The 25445-nt window shown below is 37.5% G+C and overlaps 1 protein-coding gene across 3 annotated transcripts in view; it reads right to left on the reverse strand.

The window, feature by feature from the left end:
* The window catches only part of dipk2aa (divergent protein kinase domain 2Aa), a 28548-nt gene extending 9746 nt beyond the window's left edge, over window positions 1-18802 (reverse strand). Inside the window, exons 1-3 of one of the 3 annotated variants that reach the window (XM_079612400.1) lie at window positions 18327-18704; window positions 16311-16398; window positions 12553-13451 (exon numbers count right to left, since the gene is read on the reverse strand). In XM_079612400.1, the coding sequence (XP_079468526.1) occupies window positions 12553-13200 (648 nt within the window). In that variant the 5' untranslated portion in view covers window positions 13201-13451; window positions 16311-16398; window positions 18327-18704. Of the gene's footprint in view, window positions 1-12552; window positions 13452-16310; window positions 16399-18326 lie in introns of all 3 variants that reach the window. The other 2 variants (XM_079612401.1, XM_079612402.1) reach the window with 2 other exon arrangements.
* Window positions 18803-25445: the final 6643 nt, after the last annotated feature.

Below are 25445 nucleotides of genomic sequence, written 5' to 3' on the forward strand. Positions count from 1 at the left end.
TCCTTCCTGCTATTCTTCACAATATATATGTTTTGTGATGGACATTTTGGCGAAGCAAACCAGTCACGTATTTTACTGGCTTACACTCCTAATGTCATAAATCTGATAACTGCAGGAGGCATTTCAGTGATGTGTCCAAACTATAACACTCATCCTGTCCTTGAATCTTTTAATGGTCATAAGTGAATTACGCAAAGACAAAACCCACGAGAAGTGTATAATATATATTATATATATATATATATATTTCACTAAAGTATATATATATAAAAAAAACTTCACTGTGCAGAATCCAAGTGGTTTCCCCTACACTCTGTTGTTGAACTTTATAAATAATAGATGACCACCAGAAAATTCTCACTTTTTTTCCTTTTCTTTATCCCGACACTGACAAAATAAATAAATAAAACAAAACACTGATAAATAGAGAACACACACACACACGTATACAAATCTGTATAAAGCTCATGTTTTCCACAGCTCATGTTGTCTGGAGTTTTTTTATATTGAAATGTCTTGCAAATTTGCAGTGTTTAATCAGCAGGACAATCCAAAACCACCTTAAATAACCGTGCAACCCACAGAAGAGATACGTCTATCACACACAGCCTCGTTTTCATTCCCATTAAGAATCAAAGATGGCGCTGCTGTGAAAAAGGTCTGTTGGGCTTGAACGGTCAAATACACAAACTTATGAGTCAAAATGCCCATCTTTGCAAATATGCTCGTAAAAGCTGTCAAAGGCTTGAAATATCTCACTTTGCATGTAATGAGTCTATAATATATTAGTTTCACCTTTTAAGTTGAATTACTGAAATAAATGAACTTTTGCACGATATTCTAACTTTTCGAGATTCACCTGTGTGTTTTGTGTTGTTTAAATTCTAGTATTCAGTCTATATTTAAAATCAAGTTAAATTACAGGTCTCTATTCTCCTCTAGAAAACTTCACAAGCATGTTTGTCAGAGGAACGAACACAACTCATGACTATTTTGAAGAAAGAAAAAAAAAACTGTAGTTGCATGTCAAGTCCTATTTTACTTGTATCAAACATTCTCTGCTTACATTCTGCATTGATTTTGTCAAACATCACTGTCATTACAATGTCTCCTGTTCTGCTACACTCTGCTATCAAATTTCCAAGGATTTGCCTCATTACCAAACGTGAAGGAAAACCAAATCCATATGCATTCAATTTAAGTGAAACCAAGTTATGACATAAAAACAGAACAGCTCCAACAATTTAATTTTAGTGAAATAAAACAGCCCTCCGCACCACAAACCTGTTGAGCTGCAGTTGGCCGTTTAACATGGTCCGGAAACAAGCTTTTTTTTTTTCAACTTGAAGTGATGTTCTTGCTATAATTGAGACTCTGACTAACACTTAACACTATTTCCCAACACAAAGCAGTGAATTCCATCAAGGACTCTGTAAGATGGCGATGTACATAACCTTCAAAAGTATATTCAGCCATTTCTAAGAGATGCTTTACCAAGAAAGGTCAAAGAGATCCTCGATTCTCACTCTAAAGCTGCATGTGAGTCTACAAACAACTGTAAACGGGTTAAGGAAAATGAACGATATGAAGAGCTGCATACACATTCAAGAGCAAATTCGATCTGAGGTTACTGTCTGTCAACTATTGTCAGCTGAAGCCTCCGGAGTCTCCGCTACACGTGCGTTCAAGAGTAATGGCATCGGACTAATTACATCACAGAGTGTTGTCAGATCAGTAAAGCGTGGAATAAGTGACACACACAAGAGCGTGCCGAGAGCCGTTTCAGAGGAGTTCGTTATTCGTTTTTCTGACTCAGTGGAAATTCTAGCCCACCAAGAATAGGAATGTGCGTCTGTTTGCACTCGACTCTTTCATAAACTCCAACAATGGCCAAATGGCCGTGTGACGCACTGAATAGGTGGTTGTAGGCAGGTGAAAGGTTTGTTTTAATAAAAGCACCATCAACACCACATAATGACAGACGTGCCAGAGACACCCTTCTAATGTAACCTGCGGATGATGGGTATATATATACACATATGCACATAAACAAAGGTTTTCATGGCAACTCTTGAAATAAAAGTTTGGTTTAACTTAAAGAAATTGTGATTTTGTACAGCGTCATGAGCGCATGAAGAAGAGGAGTACAGACTAAACAGTCTTAAATAATACATCCACTAGATTACAGGAAAGAGAAACTCAGCATGACAATCACGCAACTCAGACGATTCCGGACAAAGAAACTGAATGAACAGAGGGTTCAAATACACAGGGTTAATTAACGTGAAACGTTAAAAGCATAACTCAGTCAAAAACCATGAAAACAAACTAAAGGGGACAAAGGCAAACTGGAATAGGACACAGTGGAAACTAAATTAAAACTGAAACAAACATACAGTAGAATGTACTTCTTAAAGCAATAATGATGGTGGTGATAATACAATTAAACCTTTACAAAATACAATCAATTGTTAAATTCATTTACATTTTAAAAGATTAATGAAATTGTCAATGTTTTATGCCCTCATTTGATCACCACCATTGGGGGGAATAAAGGTGATTTCATAGGGCCCTAAAAAATGTGTGCCCTATTATTAATTTTGTTAACCTTTAATAAATTGTAAAATTATATAAAAATGTCATTATTTCAATTAATTAGACTTTCTCATATCTAGAAAAAAAATGCAAAAGAAATAATTTGGGAAAAATAAAACAGATTTGATATAACCCTATAAATTTCACTTAAGCCCCTTTCACACAGAGATTCCGGAAAATACACAGATAATGTGTCCCGGGATCGTTTGATTTTGGTTCATTCACACAGCCAGTGATTTTCCGGAATCTGTGAGTGCGTTCACACACACATCCAGTAAAGACACGTGACGTCAGGATGTGTTGTAGAAAGGCCAGTCTAATCTTCCACGAACACTCTTTCCATTGTTGTCGTGCACTTGGTGGATTTTGTTACGCAGCGTCTTAAGTTTGCTAATGATCTGCGCTTTCGATCTCGAGAAATCACGCTCGAGCATTTTTTTGCCAGATTCAGTCGTACACTAACACATCGCGTACCGTTCCACAAAGCTGGCGAACGATCTCAGCTTCAGCGGGGAGCCCCCTGATCTCTGAATTTTTCGTTCTTTCTTTGTTGATGTTGATGAACACAAATTTTCTTCTAAGAGCAACAAAATACACTTTTACGGCATTGGTCCTGGCTTTTGTTCACACAGGGCACGTTCCGGGACTGATCCCGGCAATGTTACTAGGTCCCCATCCCGGCATCGATACCGCCAATCCAGGGACGTGTTTGCGTTCACACAGAAGGCACTCTAGCAATTTTACGGCAATTTCCCGGGAGCAACGCGCTGTGTGAAAGGGGCTTTATTGATCAGTATGGATTTTAAATCATGTTTAAATGTCACCATGTTTGTGTCAAGGCACTAATTTAGTATGGATACCAAGGTTCTGACGTTGTGCTGATGTTAAAATGTTGGTATCAAGCCTACCCTATTTAAAGTAGAGGCAGCTTAATGGTATCTGGACAAGAAACCCAAAGGCCGGTTCCAACCTTGGTAGGGCCAATTCCAGAAATTGAGAGTTAGTGAGATTACCAATCACCAGACTTATTGCCAGGTAGTCTGAGAGAGACTGTCCTTGTAATATATGCATGAAAGTTTCAGTCACACTTTATATTAATTGTCTTTATGTACTTGCATAAATTAAGTGTGAGGTATTGTACTTACTGTGTTCATGTTATATTGCAAAACACTTTTGCTGCTATGGACTTGGGATATATGGGGAAGGTCAGAGAGAGGTTTCGTGGTATGGGGAAGTTTTAAGAGTGGGTTAAGGGATAAGTGAAGGGTTAGCTGTAAATAAATGTAGATTTTTTTTAAATACAATGCAAAACCATCATGTGTACAAAATAAGTGCACTGCATCACATGATTAATTTAAATGGCAGTATATAGCAGTAGTTAAAACCACTTCTATAGTGTGGGTTAGACCAAAATTTCTTTAAAAAACAAACACGTGCTTTACAACTAATAAAGAACGCCAACTTCCGTTTGGGTGGCGAAGCTCAAGTCTACAGTTTGCTCACACTCTCTACAATTATAGAGTCTGTCAAACTGGTGCTGACGTGTAAGGAGGGAATATCAACTCTGCACAGATGGCTATGCTCTATGTGACAAACTGTGAAAGAATACAGCAGTGCTATTTTGAAAACATGGGCATGTTGGAGCTGTAGCAGAGCACACTGATGCTCATGTGGGTAACGCTGGTTTAAAGCCTGCCTGCAACGTTTTCCGATCCCATTCCCAACCTCTGCTATATTTGGGTTTACGGTTCAGCACTTTAAATGAAAATCCATTGGGCAAGGCATTATAATAGAATAAAGTACAAAAATGTTTCAAACATTTAGCCAACAAAATTTAATTACACATTAACATAAGAATAAAATCACTAACTTTGTATGTGCAAAACTCAGAAACTTTGCTATGATACAGAAAGATAGTGAGAAAAAGTCATTCACAGGAACTACATTGGTAATAGGGGTGGGAGATATTGACAAAAATGAATATCTCGATATTTTTTTTCCAATATCTCGATATCGATATTCAGACGATATTTTTGCAATCCTTCAAAGAAATGTGTGCAAACAGGCAAAGGTCCAGTTGGTCTTTTGACTTGCTGCATTTGACCTATCATTGTATAGAATTACTAGTACATAAAGATATGAGACATTATTGATTTAAACATGAACCCAGTTACTGTACTAAATAGTTATTGTAATACAAGAACAGTGCTTTTTCAGTACAATATATGTACGTAATAAATTAACTTTGTGCTTTGCAAATAGGCGGTTCACAAAATTCACGGTTTGTTTCGATACAATACAGTGATGTACGTTTTCGATACAGCAAAAAGAAAGAAATGCCAGATAAATTTCCTATTTATTAAAATAAATTTTTTTGGGAACTTTTTTTGGAACTTTTAGTTTTATAAATGGGGGTCATCTTTGAAGAATGAACAAATAATGTTTTGGTCATCATCACATTAAAAATAATAACATTTAAATATGATAATATTTGAGTTATGAAGTGCTGGAAAAAGATGTGTGATGTAACATTAGGCATACCTGAAGGCATTTTACCATTTCTGCCAAACTTCCATGGTTACAGTTAGTGAACTATATTAAATCCATGGTGAATGTTGCTGATCTGTGAACTTAAAGCCTATAATAACTAGTTCATTCATGGCAAAATGTTTCTCCTGGTTTCAACGTTTGATCTGTTAATAACAGAGAAATGTGAATGCTTCTCACTAGATCTCGCAGTGATGTTATTACTTCAGTGGCGAATTCAAATGTTTTCTCTGGATCTCTTAGCGCTGTATAACAGTGTCGCTTCATCACGATTCGGCTCGCGCTGCACTGACATTGATGGTCCGAACTGATAAAGTGACCGTGAAGCACAAAATAATAGCGCAGTTTCGTTCCGCTTTTATTACGTTTGCCCAGAGGTTTGCCATTGATGTTGTGCAATGTTATGGTGGTCGCGCCAGCGCGGATTTTGGTCGGCAGGAAAAAATGGTCCAACGAATCGTTCGGTTTGTATGCGTACCGAACCGAAAGCCTCGTACCGAACGGTTCAATACGAATACGTGTAACGTTACACCCCTATTTGCAAACAGTACTTCTATTAGTAGACTAACAACAATGTGACTACCCATTTACTAGAAGTTAAAAGAAGCCCTGTTCGGAGGCTATTACGGTGGATCTCTTGGGAAAATGTATTCCATCTTTTTGGACTCATCATTATGCAACGCAATTTTCTAATGATGCAATCACGAAACTCGCCACTTGAGGCACAGACATTTAAGAAAAACGTTTTAACTCCAGACTTCAGTTTTCCGCAAACAACGCATATGTTGCCTTTTCTATCAGCTATTTCATTAATCGTTCATCGGCTTTACTCTTAACGTTTTTGGATTGTTGCTTCAACCTAAGAAACGTCATAACACACAGGTAAGAACTCCGTAGTTGTATTGCAAATTAGTAGCAGCAATTACTCTCATGCAATTGAGGAACGATCGTGATTTTGTAAAAAAAAAAAAAACATAAAATACAGTCAAAAAAACCCCATACAGTATTAAAATCGCTACATATCATAGTTTAGAAGGTTATAGTGTGTGTTATTTGTTTTCTCTTTAACTTCCTTCAGCTCTTTTCATGTTTGGGGGGGTCGGATTGTACAAATTATGAAATATTCGATATCCCAATTTTGCATATCGTCCAGACAACAATTTGGATATTATCGTCTAAACGATATATCGCACACCTCTAATTGGTAATGTATAATCATCTGTCTAGTCCTGAAAAGACTATGTATAGCTCAAGTAACACATTTTTGTATAGAATAATTTTGAAAAGATTTTTGCAGCATATTTCTGCTTTTAAACCCTCCAGAAGGTCTCGTCCAATAGACTTCTATTGAAAAAGCATTAGTTAAAGTCCCTCTGTAATCAATAATGTCATCCCTTAAAACTCATCTTTGATCACCAAAATTACATATTTAAAAGTTTTTTCCTTGAAAAAAAAAAGTCTTCTTGCCTTAAAACAGCTTCAATGTTCTACACCCTTGCCTTATTTAGTATTAGCGTTTCTATGAATATGCAAATCAGCTCCGCCTCCACTCACTCACACCAGCTCAGATATCCACTTGTTGACGATCACACGTTGACCTGGTTGGTTACAAGGTAGTTTGTGGCGTCAGAAACGTCCAAACTGCGTATTTGAGACTGTCTTTGGTTCACTGCAGTTTTAAGGAGAAAATACTCAGCAATGGTGTTGACTTATGGTTTAAGACAAACCATGTGCAAAATCATATGAAAACACCACATAGACATAAACAATATTAAAAACTTGATTCACCACTAGGGGACTTCACACTAAATGTAAAACAAATATTTATCAAAAGCAAATTCACGCTGATAAAATCGTGTGATGCAACATAAGTCAGCTGATCTGCCAAAAATACAAAAGCTGAGCAGCTACAGAGGAAGAAAGACAGGATGCGTTCAGCAGCAAAAAAAAAAAGAGAGACCTATTCTGAGACTCGCACTTAGTTGTTAAGTTGTTAAATACAAGTTGTTATTAAGACTAGAGAAGTTGTGCTTTTTTTCTCAAGGTTCTCAAAGTTGTTTGGTCAAAATATGGTGAGCATAAGAGAATTCTTTCAAAAACATTTTTCACCAAACTTTTGAGCAGTAGTTAGACTAAATATTTTACTCTTCATACTCTACTCAAGAGTTCCTTTAATTCTGCATTATAAATGTACCTTAATCATTTCCTGTCTCTCTTCCCCCAAATGTAAGGCATCTGCAAACAATAAATCAGAAATTTTTTTTGTACTCTTTTAAGATATAACAGTAATTAAGACTTTTATGACCATACAGGTATTATACTTTTTTAAAAAACCTAAGGGAAACTAAGTTAAAAACTTTCAGGCTTTTTTTAAATACTTCTGGCACTATCTGGACAAATTCCCTCAAAGGGAGAAGAGTTCACCGGTTTACATGCACTAAATAATAGGCATGTCCTTGATAACAACCTTGCTGTGCCCAGTCTTGTTTGTGAAAGCCTTACACACAAACAGCGGTTGACTCGTGTCAGCTCTGGGACTGTTTAGAAAGGTGCTCCGGGCATGGCAACCTCATAATAACCTCATTGTCAGGTGAAGGGAGAGGAGGCGCACGCCGAGCACACTGGGCTGTGTGCAAGATTAATGCCGTGATGGACGTGACCCTCAGGGCTCTGCCTGTGCTATTCTCAGCCTGACCGAGCAGATGGGCTACGTTCTCAATGGAGGAAGGAGGCGCGAGTAATGCAAGCAACAAAGTCAAGCGCAAGCAGCTTTTTTTTTTTCCAGAGGACACATATTTCACAACAATCTGACACAATACCAGGCTAAGGGGAACAAATTGCGTTTCTGACCTTTACTGCTATAAATAGCGGTAGAAAATGCCCAGTGGACAAAGCTTTTAAAAAACATGTACAGGAAGGGGCATCTGAATTCTTGTCACACGCTGGTTTTGTAATCCTTTCACTGTCTTGCTCGTCTCCGGCTCCATAGGCTCTTTTCCCTCTCGTCAACTCCAAACACAACAATTTTTATTTATTTTTTTTACTCAAACCTAAAAATAAACAGACCACAAAAATATGAACTTGAGTGACTCTAGATCCATCCTGCAGGGCTAACGGAAAACAGTCGTATGACAGAATCTAAAGTTGGCTTTCCAACGTACAGAAATACAGTAGAAGAGAGCATATGGTCTCCATTGTGGTATAAAACCAAAAAAGACTGTCTTCAAAAGCAGAACATGAAGGTAGGAAGACTAGCCTGGGAAAACCCAGACCACTCTCAGTTGTAACTGAGTTAGGGTCTGGCAAAGCTCCATAGACAATTCATTTCCACAGGGGCGTCACCAACAGACGTCGTTCAAATGGCTCTGGGCGCAATTGGATAGACCTAAAACCAATCAGAACGACGGAGAAACATCTGAGACTCTCAGCAATTCTCTGTTTGTGTTTTTCAGGAAGATGTAGCAATGGCTTCTGACGACTTTTGCCGTTTTTGTAAATTACTATTTTAAATCGCTTGAAACAGACGCGATAGCTGATTCGAACGAGTGATGTTTCATGGCGGCATCCATCTCGGTAATGTACAAAATCTGCGTCACCGTCGCTGCTCTGTCGTCATCGTGTAAAGCCCGCCCCAACGTTTCTGATTGGTGCCGCGATTTCGACGGATTGGAAATGGGTTTAAATGGGCTCTTTGCCAGACCCACTTGCAGAGCAAATCTAAATTTGCCGGAAGTGGTCTGGGTTTTCCCAGGCTATAGGAAGACAATAAAGCATGTCCGAATGCAATGTAAGTGTAAAACAAAAGTTTCTGAAGGCTGTACTTTGTTTGCTTACTGTATAATAATATCCCACAATCCTGTGTGTGTGGATCAACTATTGGTGGAAATATAAAATGCCATCTAATAGAAAGACTGAAATGAGTATTAAATGTCTTTTTTTAAAGGTATTTACTGGAAAATAAGAACTGTGTTCAAAGTTAGGGCTGCACCTGCACAATATCTCTGCATTATCGAAATGTATTGCAATAAATGTTGGGTAAGTTACTCTAAAAAGTTATTAATTACATCTTCAACCGAGGATGTTGGAGTTGGATTACTGTACTAATTACTCTAAAAAGTATTGCATTACTTCAACCCATCAACCTCGACCAGTTGAACAATACAAGGATAGGTATGAAACCGCTCTTTTAATTCTTTAATTAAATAATTATCTTTAATTATTCTTAAACTGACCAAACTTATTAAAGGGAGAAGGTTACATTAAAAATATACATTTTAACTAGGGCTGTCAAAAGATTAATCGCGATTAATCGCATCCAAAATAAAAGTTTGTGTTTACATAATATATGTGTGTGTACTGCGTATAATTATTTATATATATATAAAAACACACACAATCATGTTTTATTTATATATAAAATTAAAATTTGTTATATTTATATATAAAATATTTATATATAACAAATTATATAAATATATATATACAGTATATAAATGCAAATATTTCTTAAATATATACATGAATGTGTGTGTATTTATACATAATAATTATACACAGTACACACACATATATTATGCAAACACTAACTTTTATTTTGGATGTGATTAATCGCGATTAATCTTTTGACAGCCCTAATTTTAACATTAGAATTAGAAGTTAAATGTTGACGTTAAATCCACTATTGTTTTATATTTGTTCTACAGTCTATACAGTATTTATTTAATTCCATTACATCAGAAGTAAGTAACTCCAATTAAATAAAATGGAACAATTAAGAGTAATCTCTTTACTTTGTTTTAATGGGAAAAGTAATTAGATTACAGTAATTAATTAAGTAATTACAGGCCAATGCAGCATGCGCTGAAAGAGAGTCGCAGCAGAGTGAGAGTGAGGAGCTGACTGACGAGACGATGGCGGAAGAATTGGTTTCGAAGCGAAATGTAAAAGCGGCTATTTGGCAATATTTTTGGATTTGAACCCAATACTAATAGGGAACCTGCAAAGGATTAGCTGTGTTTTTCTAGTTGCGTTTTTCATTAAGAATAATAATGAACCCACCATTCAAGCAAATCCCCGAACTGCTGCAAAGTCGAGTAAAAGTCAAATGTGCACGGCCGCACCGGCATTCATAGCGGCATGGAAAGAGCAGAGCAGAGAGAGCGCTTTCAGTTCATTCCTATCCATATTACTGTCCGAAACAGCGATTTAAAAGCGAGGTGCAATAGAGGGGAAAACTCCAACGTTCCACAGTGATGCGCTCATAGCAAATATAATCCGCTTAAACCCACCCATTTATTACCATCGAATGCAAGCTCGTATTCAGATCTGCCTCCATCCAAATCAACTTTTATTGGGTAAAACCCAGTCCCCGCTCATCTTTTTTTCTCTTTCGATAATCCGTTTAACTCGAACGTAAGTCACAATACGAAAGAAAAGATATGTCTCTACTTCAGTTACTTTCCCACTTTAAATATAATTTCAATTGATCTTACATACTTTTAGGACTATCGTCTCGCATATTGCATGATTTAATAAATGATCATGTTTTTCAGCACTTTATGGTGCTTTTGGAGTGACAGCAAGGCAGTTGCCTCAGGTTTCCGATCGGAAAGCAGATTTTTGCCTGCCTTTCTGAAACAGCAAAAGGTTGCTACAACTTCTGGCGAGCTAGAAAAACTGGCTTTTCTTAGCTTCAGGAAGTTTGATGAATGATTTAGAGCATTCTGAGGAGACAAGCATCTGTTAGCTTGAACATCATGTTTTTTTAGCAGAGGAAGGAACAGCCAAGCATTCGGTGAAGATCACACTTAATCGCATCTATGGATTAGGAGCCAATTCATTAGTGGCATCCCCAGCAAACTAATGACATTTCATTATGTTGACCAAACCGCTGCAGAGGTTGCAGGGCAAAAGGGGGGCTAAACTGTATGTTGCTAATCAAATCGAGCGGCCCGCTCTCCGGAGAGAGATCAGATTGCCTTTATCACATCGAATGCCTGAGGTGTGGCAGATGGACTGAATGATGGGAGGTGAGAACGGATATTGGCTGCTCTCACAGAGATGTCCTTTTGTTTGCCCAGGCCTTCGACAAGCTGGGTCAATCGCAAAAGAAATTGGAATAGATTAGCTGGGTGTAAAAATCAATACCAGACCGAGGGGTGCAAAAAAAAAAGAGAGAGCTGTCAAGGTCTCTCATTGGTGTGAATGAAAACATTAGGAAAAAAAGTACAGTGGAAATAGTGATATGTATCGTCTATGATATTTCAATCCCACCCGTGAGTTTTGTCTTCTACATATCAAATTATACAGTTAGGCAACTTCTGCAGCGCAACGATGGATTTTGTTAATACTAATTTCATTGTATCAGTGTCAATTCTAACCCTATTTATTAAATAAATATAAGAATTTGACATTAGACAATGTATACAACTAATAAGGTTATAAATAAATTGCCATTATAAAGGTAAAAATCCCTGAGAGGGAAAACATCACCCTTCATTGGAAAGGTTAAACTGTGTCACTGCTGTGAACTACCCTGGAAACCCAGAGTTCTCACGAGAGCACACGTTGAATTTGCTCAGCGAGTTACTCTGGTGTCGAGTAATGATGCTCATTAAATGTGCCCTTGTATCTGAGCTGCACCAATCACATCGGGTTATCATATATAGGCTGGCCAGAGGCGAGATGACGACAACGCTGTGACGTCGAAGTGACCGGATACGGCAAGAGTCTAATCTACCAGTTGGCTCCGCTGGTAGCTAAACGTATGCGGCTTAGACTGTGTATTGTTGTGATTGGTCGTAGTGTTATCCAATTGCGTGCAGTGAGATTTTCAAATGTCGACGCCAGACCATTAATCTTTCAGATTTAGGTCTGGATTTCCAGGCTAGCTGTGAACTGACCAGCACACAGAATATGAAAAATATGAAAAGCTTTGGGAGTCAGCTGTCCTAAATCAATCAAGCACACACTCAGCAAAACAATATCTAGCCTAATTATCATTATCGACAAAATTCCAGAAGATATTGAGAATATTTTGTCAATATCGCGCAACTCTACATAGGAAACATGTTTTGGACAATCTTTGAGAACAATCCACCACCTCCGTATCTTTAAACGCCAAATTTACTTATGGAACGACAAATGCACATGATTTATGTCTGCAGGAATTCTTCAGGACAAGCATGCCCGCTGCCCAAAGCAGAGAAATCTCTCAGTGACCACCGACAGACACAAAGTATCTATTATTTACACAGCCTTGTGCAGAACTGTAAAATATGCAAAGATGCGGAGTTAATCCCTTGAACTTTCAAGCAGGCATCAGACACAGTGCTTCTGCATCAAAAGAAAGATTCAGCAACTTGAAAATTCCATATAAAGCAGATGTTTTATGGGCTGGTGTGTGTATACCTGCAGCACGAGAGGCTCGGGGTTGAACGCCAGCGTCATCAACAGCTGCATTCGCTCCGTGTCCTTGAGGTTCTTCAGCAGGAAGCTTCCAGAGTCCTTGGTCTCCGCGTACCTCCTGACCACCCGGTCCAGAAGCCTCTGCGAGGGGCAGTGCACCAGATCCGACCAGCCCTCCACCACCTCAGGGGTCAGCAGTCTCACGTCCCCGTTAAGTCGGGCAAACTCCGTTTTGTACATACCCTGAATGAGATCACAGCGCGGTCTACCGGTGGCCCGTTTGCAGATCTTCTGATCGATCTCTGCCAGCTCTTGGTTGGAGCCCAGGCGCTTGAGCACGACCCTGCGCGTTCCTTCCCTGGGTTCTCCGTATTGAGCAAAATAGACGTTCTTCACATTGAAAAAGTCTAGGAAACGCAGGCGACCCCACATCTCGAAGGTCACCTGGCCGTTCATGAACTTGCGGCACCAGCTAGTGCCGAAGCAGGCCGGACACTTGTTGAGGCCGATGAATCGGCGGTCAGTAAGCTCGTTCCTCTGAAACGAGGCGAACAGGTTGTGAGTGTTCATCAGCAGGATCACAAAAAGCGCTACGATGAAGAGGAACTTGCCACATCGGTAGACGCGGCCAAATTTGAGCGAACGCAGCATGCTGATTGGCTGCAGCGCACTGAAGATGGATGCGGTTAGTCTTCGTCAATGTGGGTGTTCCATCATTGCTATGTGTAATATAATTATCATCCCCATCACGTTCACGTTAGTTAGAGTGGTCCATGCTGGCAGCAATGTTGCCTGGTAAGCCCATCGGTTTCAAGAGCCCCTCTCACCATGTTTTACAGGAGGGCTCTCTGATTTTACGTCGAGTTCAGGCATTAAGCCGCAACACCAGTAATCCACTCTACCTGAAACAGAGAAATTGAATCAGATTAATAAAGCCATGCCATGAAGTCATACGTGTTAATGATGCACTTCTTTCAGACGCGTTTGAGAGAACAGATTGTTCTAAAGAGTTTATTGGGGAAAACAGAGGAACAATCAATCTGCATGTTGGCATTTTCTTGTGTCAGTTTGTGTTTCAATCTAACATTCAAAGCCCAGCCTTGTGGGGAGGGAAACAGATTGGTGGGAATTATTAAAAATTAAAATGACAATGCTCACTGCGACTTCTTAACACTTTAAATTCAGTGATGTACAGTAGTACACTACCGTTCAAAAGTCAGTATGATTTTTTTGATGTTTTTGAAAGAAGTTTATTATGCTTATCAAGGCTACATTTATTTAATCAAAATCCACTAAAGACAGTAATATTGTGAATTATTATTACAATTTAAATACAATATACATTTAAAAACAGAAAACAGTTCAAATCTGAATTATTCCTGTGATGGCAAAGCTGAATTTTCAGCGGCCATTATATATTCCGCTATATATTATATGTTAATATAATAACATGTTATATGATTAACAATCATATTATTGTTATGTATAACGGTGTTATATGATTCAAGATTATTTTTATTTTTATATTATTCAAGTACGGTATATTTGAAATAGACATCCTTTGTAACATTACTTGTTTTTACTGTCCCTTTTGATCAATAAAATGCAGTAAGTATGTATAAAAAAATAAATAAAAATAAAACATTTTACTGACCCCAAACTTGAACTTTTTGAAAGCATTTTCAATTGCCATTTTTTAGCCCATTATAATTATTCAGAAAAACATGTATAATACATCAAATAATTAGGCTAAAAGGCATTTATAAGAGGCTCTCTAGATGACATTTGATACCCAGCAAAAAAAAAAAAAAACTGTTGCTCTAAGAGAAGACTCTTTCCAGAACAATGTAGGATGAGGCTCCTATACAAACAGTAAAAAATATATATATTACACATTGGCTCAAAAAATGACTTCCAAATATTTATCTCCATGCAAAAAGCGGAAAATGGGGAAAATCTGTGTTGGCCGAACAAGTCTAACTCCTAACATTCAGCGTTTGTCATGTTGTTCTGCAATAAAGAACGGCTTAAAACCCACAATTAATGGTCTGGTTTCTACAACTTTCACTTAGGAAATCTGCCTTTAAACTTAAAAGAAATAAAGATTTGACATTTATCGTGATAATTATAGATATCGACTGCTATGAAAAATGTCATCGTGATAATCTTTTTGGCCATATCCCCCAGCCCTACTAAAAATAGCAACAACAGCAAAAAAAGACAGAGAGAAAGGAAAGGACAGACAGAAAGGAAATGAAGACATAGTCAATTTGCACGTGCAGCAGAAAAGCCAGGCATGATCGGGCTAGTCAAATACGTCAGTCAAACGAGATGTATGACTCAGTGATTACATCACTAACTTGAATTCAAATGACATTTTAAACAAGGCAGCAGCATGCATACTTTGAATACAGTATTTGACTAAATATTGGATAAAGTAGGGTAGAGACATTTTTAATGAGAACAAAACCTCCCTAAATAAGTACACAAGCCTTTCAAAATAAAAGCGTTATGTGTTTGGCAGTTGTTGCATTGGTAGTCTCATGTAGCCAGACTTTTGACTACAGCCGCATAAAGTCTAACCCACTTAACAAAGACTTCGACAGGAAGAGACCAGCATATAAAGCGCTCGACCACAGTTTTTGTTTTTCCGTGTCATATAAAGTGGGGTTGATCTGAAATAGCTGATAACGCATTAATAGACCGGTTGGGGGAAAGCTCAAATAATGGCACGGCAATGTCAGCCCATAAACAACTGCATAACTAAAAATGTGGAAAACGTGCATTGATTTTTTTTTTCTTTACCCAAAGTGATTATTCAATAGACATGACTGGAAACGTGTATTAAAACCGCAATGCTTATAGAAGCTCTGCTAATTAAAATAATTATGGTAATCTTCAGGCGATGCCTTGTCGCATAATGACAAAATATTTTTTGTACTTTTTGTTACAAAGCCTGTAATAATGAATATGCTAAAAGAAAAAAAAACTGAGACAAATCAACAACCAAAGACGTATGTCTGACACAGACACTGGCATGAAGCAAATAAAAAAACTTAAAAAAATAAATAATTTGACGATGTTTGTAGCCAATTTGTAAGCATGAAACCTTCAGTAAGGGCCGGTTCACACAGAATAAGTTTTTGTTCCTCTGACAGCAAAATCACAAGATGCAAAGATTTAAAAGTTGAACGTCTTTTAACTGAGAAATGTTCGGGACGCTGCAAAAAGCGTGATAGCGTGATCATCTCACAGTGTGTTTGCTGAATTATCTTTGGTTATCTTTGGTTGCAAGACCCAAAGACACGAGCGCAATGATCAAACACATCTATCTATTGGAATGGGGGAAAACGTGTTCTGTGTGAATTGCCCCAAAGACAGGAACATGCAAGTTGATGGTTCCTCATGGGTTTCTTTGAGGCTCGTGTGAGTAAAGCTGTAGTCATTTTCTGCCTCTCCCTCAGCACTTTACGAGCGGGGGAAAAGGTCCAATAAAAACCACACATCATCATGGAGAGAGAGAGAGAGAGAGAGAGAGAGAGAGAGAGAGAGAGAGAGAGAGAGAGAGAGAGAGAGAGAGAGAGAGAGAGAGAGAGAGAGAGAGAGCTCAGATAACTAAACAGCCTTCTCACCGGACATGTTTTCCATACAGAAAGAGACACAAAGCTCTCGCTGCTCACAACTTTCAAGACTTTAGTGTATAGAGCGCAAAACTTCTTCTGAAGGGATAAGGCACATCATGCAGAGAGAGGTAAACAGACCTGGCAAACGTCTGGCAGATGGGGACGGTTTTCAAGATGATTCATCAACAGCAGTTTCAAAGCTCCACAACAAACCTGGGCTCCAGCACTGCGAAATAAATCCAGTTTTTAGTAAAAATGTTCAACATCTACCCTCGCAAATGAATTTAAACAATGATGCTTGGGAAGGTCAATGAGCCCTGTCACACTATGGAAACTTTTCTCCACTCTCTCACGATATTTTGATACATTTATATTTGCAGGACTCCAAAAAGTCATAAGAAAAGCAAAAGTTTTTAAAATGTGTCAAAAGTATCTCATTAGTATCACACACACACACACACACGCTTCAGTAGTCTCAAGAATAGAGGAAGTAAATGTAAATGATACGTGAATGTCTTTAGAAAGATCGAGGCTCTCTTACTTCTCTATCAATGTTTAAACAATGCGTGCTGGGCAATTCATTGTGTTGCGTGCTGCTTTAAGTTCCACTTCTCTGTGGTATTGAAAATGAAAACCACAGTTGTCACAGCTATTGACTGCTCGAGTCAATAATGTTTGATCACACAACGCGGCCGAGCCGCTATATGCTGCAAGTACAACAGTCACTATCCCAACCAGATAAAGAGCAATAAATTATCCATGCTGTGCGTGTAAGAAACCTCACCGAACAGGAGCCAAGCTCAAATGTGAGGGGGGTAGATGTCAGCTTGCACTTTACACTCTTATGATTGATGGCTGTAGTGTGTGAAAGCAAGTGGGTGACCTACATGAACAACCCTTAAAGGGATAGTTCACCCAAAAATGAATGCTCTGCCACCATCATTTACACAAGCTTCATGTCTAGGGCTCCAGACTAACCACAAATCGGAATTAAAAAAGATCAGATTTCATGTGGTTTGTGCTGTTCACACTCTCATTAGAAAAACAGATCGGAGTCGCAAAACAATTTGGATTTGGGCGACATTTGCCTGCAGTCTGAACGTACAAGTCGCAGTCTGGAGCCCTGATGTCATTACAAACTCATTTGCCATACAATTTCTGTCAACACACACACACACACACACACACACACACACACACACACACACACACACACACACACACACACACACAGAGAGAGAGAAATAAGACAGCTCAGAGACACTTCACCTGAGTTTTGTTTCAAAGCATTGTTTCGCCCACCTGCTGTGCAGTTCACTAGTTTATTTTAACTTTATAAATATTAACACACTGTAAGGAAAAAAAAAGCCCTTCGTTGTATTCTCAATTTTTTTTTTTAAATGAACTCAAAATTAAGGCAACCAGGTAACTTAAGTTAAACCAACATTTTTTTTTTTTTGTTTACAGTGATTACTTATTGGACGCCTGAACAAACAACATAAACTGGTTTAAGTTCTGTTTCTGTAGAGATGACATTGAACTATTGCAAGTCACAAAAACAACAAGTAAGACCTGGCTGTAAACGTCTGTTTTTTTAACCATGTCAGCAGCTGACCATTCAAACTCTGACCGCTGGAGTCAATGGTCAATTCGCCACGTCAATCATGGACCATGAAGACTTTAAAGCATTTTAAACTGCGGATAATATAGAGCAACGTTAGTAGATAAGCAGGTAAACAAGAGCGACGAAACTGCGAGGACATGGAGTAATGCACTCGGGAACTTTGACTTTGTTAGTGTGATATAAAGTAACGTTAAATGGCAAACTTATGCACTCTCAAGTACACGATCACAGAACGAGATGTTGATATCATTTTCACCCATGGTGATCGATAAGAATAATACAAAATATCTGAATGGTTATTGACATGATAATAATAATAAAATATATATCATTTATATTATTATCGAGCAGTTTGTGATCCATTATCATCAGTGCAAAATAGAAAAGTTTCTCCATCCATTCGCTTTTGCAATCAACATAAGTTACTTTAGCCGTTTCGATACAGAAGTTCATTCACATTTCACGGTAGAAAACATTGGAAATATGAATATGACCACATGCAATGATGACATGCAAATTCCACAACCTACCAAATAAAAATGTGAGAAACTACGGGTTTATCCCACTCGCTCGAGGAAGCGTCCGTTGCCTATTTATGAACTCCAGTCTCTTTCCACCAGCCGCGTGCATCGATGCTTCCCCACGTTGTCCATTTGTTGCGTGCACATTCCCATTCCCTTTTCCTTATTCCTTTAAAATTCGCATAGGTTGTCTTCTCGATCTCGAGACAAGTTCAGTCTGCGAGCGTATAGAGGCAGCTGCACAAAAGATCCGACTTCGCGGATCGGGTTTCGTATTTACGACCCTTCTGGTCAGTTTACGTTAGTGGTTACTAGGTGATCGTGTCGTAACTCCTCCCTCGATCTCAGGAGCGCTGCCCTCTTCACGTCTCATCCTCACTCAGGTGTATTTTCCTGACCTGTAATTGAGACATTTTATAAGAAACAAAAAAAACACCTCTCTTTTATGGAGGAGACCTCCTACTTTTGACCACTCTGTCAAATGTGAGTGAAAATCAGTGAATATCATGTGAGTTGCACGCCCACATAAACACTTTCCAAAGGCAATTGATGAGAGTGAAGAGATTGAAAGCCACTTCTGTCAGTCAATCGCAGTTATTTTGAGTTCCTGTGGCGAACATGTTATTAATTTATGCATGGAAAATCAAACTGTTCGCATCATTGTGTAGCCTATAAGCTATATTATTTACAGTAGTAAACACATGTATTTCATACAGTAGCCTATAGCCTACAATTAATTTACTATTAATACTAGTATGCGTTTATGACTGGAATAGGCAAATACTGTATAACTTTGTAAAACTTGGCTAACCTTATATCAGGTTATTTGATGAAAGTGTAACATTGATTAGACCTATTATTAGCAGCCTATTATTTTTAATAGGCTACTGGACTTTGAATGAACATGAAAATGTAAACTGACTTTGAAAATGTGTCTCCAGTTAAACTTATATCAGAATATTTAACGAAAGTATAACGTTGATTGATAAAAAAAAAAATATTTTAAAGAAGCAATGTTCATTTCTTTGGAAATAATGAGAAACCCAATCGCTCCTCATCCCAATATAAAGAGATCTCTAGAAGATGTCAGTACTCTGGTGACATCTAGTGGTGCTTTTTTTTGTTGAAAAATGTATGTTATGCAGCGGCTTAAAAAGTAAGTCACACACTGAATTTCATTGCATTTGCATTAGATAAAATGTCAAACTTTTAAATATCTAGCGCCTCTCTGCAAACAAATGATGCTGGACTTTCCTCAGAATTAGCTTTTTTTTTAGAGAGAGATTTCACAATGGCTTGCAACTGGTGTCAACGTGATTTTTTTTTTTAGTACTGTAAATGCATGAAGTCGTTTAGTCTATTGCTCCATCATTTGAAACAATTCAAACTTTTGTAATTTTGAAATGTGTTGCATACACACTACCAGTCAAAAGTTTTGGACCGGTAAGATTTGTATTGTTTTTAAAAGAAGTCTCTTCTGTTCAACAAGGCTGCATTTATTCGATTTTTTTTTTTTTAAGTGATATTGTTAAATATTATGACAATTTAAAATAACTGTTTTCTATTCTAATATATTTTAAAATGTATTTTATTCCTGTGTTCAAAGCTGAATTTTCAGCATCATTACTCCAGTCTTCAGTGTCACATGATCCTTCAGAAATCAGTCTAATATGCAGATTTGATGCTCAAATAAAACATTCATTATTATCTATGTTGAAAACAGTTGTGTAAAATTTTTTATTTATTTGATGAATGGAAAGTTCAAAAGAACAGCATTTATTTTAAATAGAATATTTTGTAACATTATAAATGTTTTTACTGTAACTTTTGATCAATTTAACTCATCCTTGATGAGTAAAAGTATTGATTTATTTTATTTATTTCCCCCAAAAAAATAAAATAAAAATTCTTACTGACCCCAAACTTTTGAACGGTAGTGTTTAATGTTACAAAACTTTCTAACATTGATTAAAAATAAAAAAATAAAAAATTGAGCATTAACTCATCATATTAGAATGTTTTTTTTTTTTAAGGATCATGTGACACTGAAGACTGGAGTAATGATACTGAAAAATCAGCTTTGATCACAGGAATAAATTACACTTTACTATATATTCACATAGAAAACATCTGTTTTAATTCACAATATTACTGTTTTTTTCTTTTCTTTTTTTATCAAAAGAATGCAGCCTTGGTGAGCAGAAGAGACATCTTTTAAAAAACATTAAAAAAATCTTACCGTTCCAAAACGTTTGCCTGGTAGTGTACATATCCAAGTGAGTTATCTTTTGTTGCAGACAAAATGTGGCTGGCATCAAATTTGAGAAATATATCACACACAAAGACTGGATTACTGATGCTCACACAAAAGGTGTTACTTTCATCCCTAAAACCTTTCAAATAGTAATCTGGGACGATACTTGAGTGTGAATGAGTTCTGCCGGGGCCGTTTGGCGACTCTCTGTGGCACGACCCAATCAGAGTCATTAGCCTGATGTTCAGATGAGCACAGACGAGAATGATACGAATATCATCCCATTACTGAGTCCAGTTGGAGAGCCAGAGGACGGAGAAGATCCATGCCGTCTGCAGTCAAATTTTATTCAACACACCAGCGCAGAGATAATTAGTCAACAAACCACTCAACAAGCAGGATACACACACACACACACACACACACACACACACACACACAGAGAGAGATCCGACTCATGGCTGACTTGGACTGTTAAGCAGCTGCTCCTTTGTGATTTATTTGTAGACCATATGCATCTGAACAGACCTTTGTCTAGCCAAAACCTAAAAGCCATTAAACAAACAGCAATGTGTGAGCGGACTAGTAGCCTACCATAGAAACAGACATGTAAATCATATTCAAATGGACAGTATAGCTACTGGGTGTAACTGATTGTAGAAGTCGTTTTAATTCGATTATTACAATTATTATATTATTATTATGATTATTATAATCAGACTGCAATAGCTTTTTATTGATTATGATTACTTCATCTTTAAAAATGGCAGTGCATTATTCAGAATTCATTGATCCTCCCTAATTATTCTTTTATATATTTTACATTTTACATTGCTTATGTTCAGAAAGTCCAGTTGTGTGGAATTGCAAACAGCCACTGGTCAGAATTACGTGGAAAATTGGGAGGCCACACGGCAAAAACATAAAATATTGAATTGTTTTGTTATTTAGTATGTTATTTCGTTTTTTCTTTTATTTTCATTTAATATTTTACGATTGATTAATTATTAGCTTTTCCACAATTTACGAACCCCCTGCAGTTCCTTCCTAAACCCAAGTTTGGGAAACCCTGACGTAATTTAATGCATTTCATTTTCACATAAGGTAGGTTTCGCATTAACTTCTAAATCTAATATTAAAGTTCATTTTTGAAACCTAATCATTTAAACAGTGGCTGTCATAACCTGTTTTACTGACAATTTTATTTAAACATATTAAATAATCAAGTAGGCCTATACAGTAACGTCTTGAGTAGGCTATCTCTCAAAACATTGAGACACACTAGCCTATAGCCTATTCTTATTAAATATATAAAGAATATGCTAATAAAGTGCATATACGAAATGCTTAGTTTGTTTCTGCTGTCGACACTAAATGCCTGAGGTAAATGTGAGATATTATTCTGAAGCTGTTTTATTGATATCTTTCGGCAGTTGAAGCACGTGGTCGAGAGACGTAAACATATCAATGAATCGCATTTTCTCCTTCTCCTTCTTCTTCTTCTTCTCCTTCTTCTTCTTCTTCTTCTTCTCCTTCTTCTTCTTCTTCTTCTTCTTCTTCTTCTTCTTCTTCTTCTCCTTCTTCTTCTTCTTCTTCTCCTTCTTCTTCTTCTTCTTCTCCTTCTTCTTCTTCTTCTTCTTCTTCTTCTGCACTTTTTTACCCCTACTAGCGATTTGTTTTTGTTTTTACTCACAGGGAACAAAAGAAGTATTTCGAATATTGCCATCTTTGTGGTAATACTTACAATGTGCACTAGATGGCGTCAAACATTGAGAGATGCTTGCTACGACTGACTTTCTCCATTAATGTTGATAGACTATTTGTAAATAGCGGTTTGTGTCGACAGTTCTACTCAGGCGTTATTAAAGAAAAGAGTAGACAGTGTCCTCTTTATTATGTTTGCTCAAAACGGTTGTTTGCCCTAACCCCTGTCTGTCTGTCCCAAGCCTGAGGGATCGAGGATATTTGAACACCTCCCACATTCTAAGTTAATTAAAGCTTGCAGTCTTATCACTATTGTGTTGCATTCTTTCCCTGCGCAGACTAGAGAGCCACACAGATACACACAGGTCACGGTAATAAGTGAAAAGCAATTATTATGCGGAAGAGATATATTTAAGGGTAGGCCTACAGTCACTCAGTCCGAGTTCAATGACATCTTACTGAAGACTGCTGACACCACTCTGAGAGCACGCTTTATTTAGATTTCCTCTAACTACAGATTCTTTCGGGCAAATGCTCGATATCACTTAAAATAGGCTTGTCGTAAAGAGCATTTCATGAAAAAGAGAGACAGATGAACATTCCCTTCTTATTGAAAAGAAACTATTCTAGGACTAGCTGATGGAAATGGGCTGACCGCATTAAAACTGAAATGACCCTGACGCGAAATAGACTCGAAAGGCCAGCTAGACTATATCACTCCTCCAAGCCTCCAGCCCTAAAGATTTGGCAGGATACAAGCATGACTGTAATTTTCCATGGAGAATTACCGGACATAAATGTATTTGTCTAAAAATATGTCTGTGTCATAATCCTCAGAACATCTGGTTTAAGTAATCTTTTTGCAATACTCAAATATTTTGCTCTTTTATGGAGGTGTAAGTACTGTTTGAAGCTCTTGGATCACCCTTGAAATTACAGATGAAACAGAAATGCTCTTTTTTTTAAAGAAATTATTGTCAGTTTTGCTTTTTTTTTAAAGAGGCTTTGAACTGTCTGGATCTGATACCAAATTAAAGCTTCAATCTGTGCAGGACACTGCTTTTTTGTGCTCGATTTAAAGTAGTTTTGAGCATTTGTAAGCTGAGAGTGAAATGAAAGAATATGCCGACCAATAGAATAGAAGCATTGTGTCACTTTGTTACCTCAAAGGCTTAAGATCACAGAACACAGAGAGCGTTTTTTTTCTTTTGCCTTGTCTTATTGTACCCGAGAGACGCTTTATTCACCGGTGGATGTGTTTCGGAGTAATTTCCATGCATTAAATGTCTGGTTCAAAAACACAACTGCTCATTGTAAGAATAAAAGGCACAACGCAGGCCTATACCAAGGCTTGGGATCTTGGTTTTTGTAGAAGAAGAAAAATGTACATATTAATGACAGTTGCTGCTCACTTTACAATAGAAAAAGCTATAAGTAAAAAGTAAAGAGTGTTTGGACTTTTGTTTTAATTGAAAATGTGACATTTTCAGGTACGGCCAATGTTTATACATCAAGGCTGACAAAGAAGGAAAACCTTGGAGATCAAGCCCTAGTTGAGCCCCGTTGACAGCGTAATGGCTAATCATTTAAATGAGTGTATAAAATGTGCTTTGTTGCCTGTAGATTGAGTCTATTATCAAGAGATTTTAATTATATCTAAGCGCCCCTTTGTTGAGCCTCTTTCTGTCTCGTTCTGCGTTCACCATTGTATCCCGCAACAGGCTTCAAATGCACGCTTTTCTTTCTAAGTTAAAATAATTGTGTTATTAACAGCACTATTTGCAATATTAACAAATACTAAAAATGAAAGATTCACACTGACAAGTATTAACTCAAAGCAACCCAGAGATGGACGACAGGCTACTTTTTTCAGTCTGATACAGCTAGGCTACTATCATTTGCTTTTTTTGCAAACATTTTACAATATAACCTCTGCAGTCTCTGCACCAATAAAACCTTACATTTTAAAACCAAATTATATAGAGGCCGATAATGACAACATTGCGAATGTATACATCTGGATTACATTCATACTAAACAAATTCATACTAGAATGTACTTTTTTAGCAATCTCAAACTAATTGCTCCAGATTAGTGCCAACTCAAAAGATCATGCATTTTCAGGCACAGCCATTGTGTGGATTTAGTGTGTGTTAAGTGTAGCTAAGCACTTAGGAATTTTTCAGATCCGGGACAGTCTTGCACACTTTCTGTTTATGTGTATATGCTTTCAAGTGGCCAAGACCGCAAGTGTACACTAAATCCACATATTGCTAATATCGCTTCGGAGCATCATGTCTATTCATTGAATGTTGATTTGTTTTTTAAATGTTAGGTTGCACATTTTATTGTTGCAGAGACTGCAGAGATATGCATTTATAAAACGCTTGCAAATGAAGCTCCACTATCACACACTGGTTCAGTTTGTCACATTGAGTTAACGAAAGTCTTAAAACACCCACTTGAACACTTTGGCCAAAACTCCGGAAATTGGTCAAAGACTGCAAGTTTGGGTATTTGAACAGGCCCTGAATTCCTGTTTAGGATTAAATTGACTCCTTTTCATTTTCCATTATTAACTAACAATAATTATAGAACATTATCAACCATTTAACAACTTTAAAATGATATCAAACACCACGAAAAGTATGTGCCTATAACAAATATCATATCTTTGTCATGAGGTTTGACCCTGACAACTCAACATCAATATCAGAGGTACGGAGTACACAGCAAAAATATATTTTTTAAACGAGTATTATTTTCCTTTTGAAGTTCTTATTTAAGTTATGAACCCTTTTTTTAAGAGAACAAGACCTTAAGTAACTTTGCTTCTCATGTATCTTCATTTAATGTTTGCAGATGTTCGTACAAAGATATTTGCACTGTAAAACAAGTTAAATAAAATAATACAGAGCAATAAAATCAAAGAAAACGCAGGAGAAACTCCAGGGCTGGAAGAGGAGCAGAAAGAAAAGAATGTGGCAAGTGGGAGCAAGTCAAGGTGGCTGTGGAGCTAAGGGGGCTGGTGTGGTGCTGCGCTCACGCCATGTCGTAATACCATAAACAAAAGCTCTGTGTGCTTCCGGATCGCTCTCTGGTCCTCTGATGTCGAAACACAAGTCGAACACACCTTAAATCTGCAGTGGTCAGGTGGATTGCTACACGTC

Source organism: Phoxinus phoxinus (assembly GCF_949152265.1).
Source record: "Phoxinus phoxinus genome assembly, chromosome: 5".
Classification (NCBI taxonomy): Eukaryota; Metazoa; Chordata; class Actinopteri; order Cypriniformes; family Leuciscidae; genus Phoxinus; species Phoxinus phoxinus.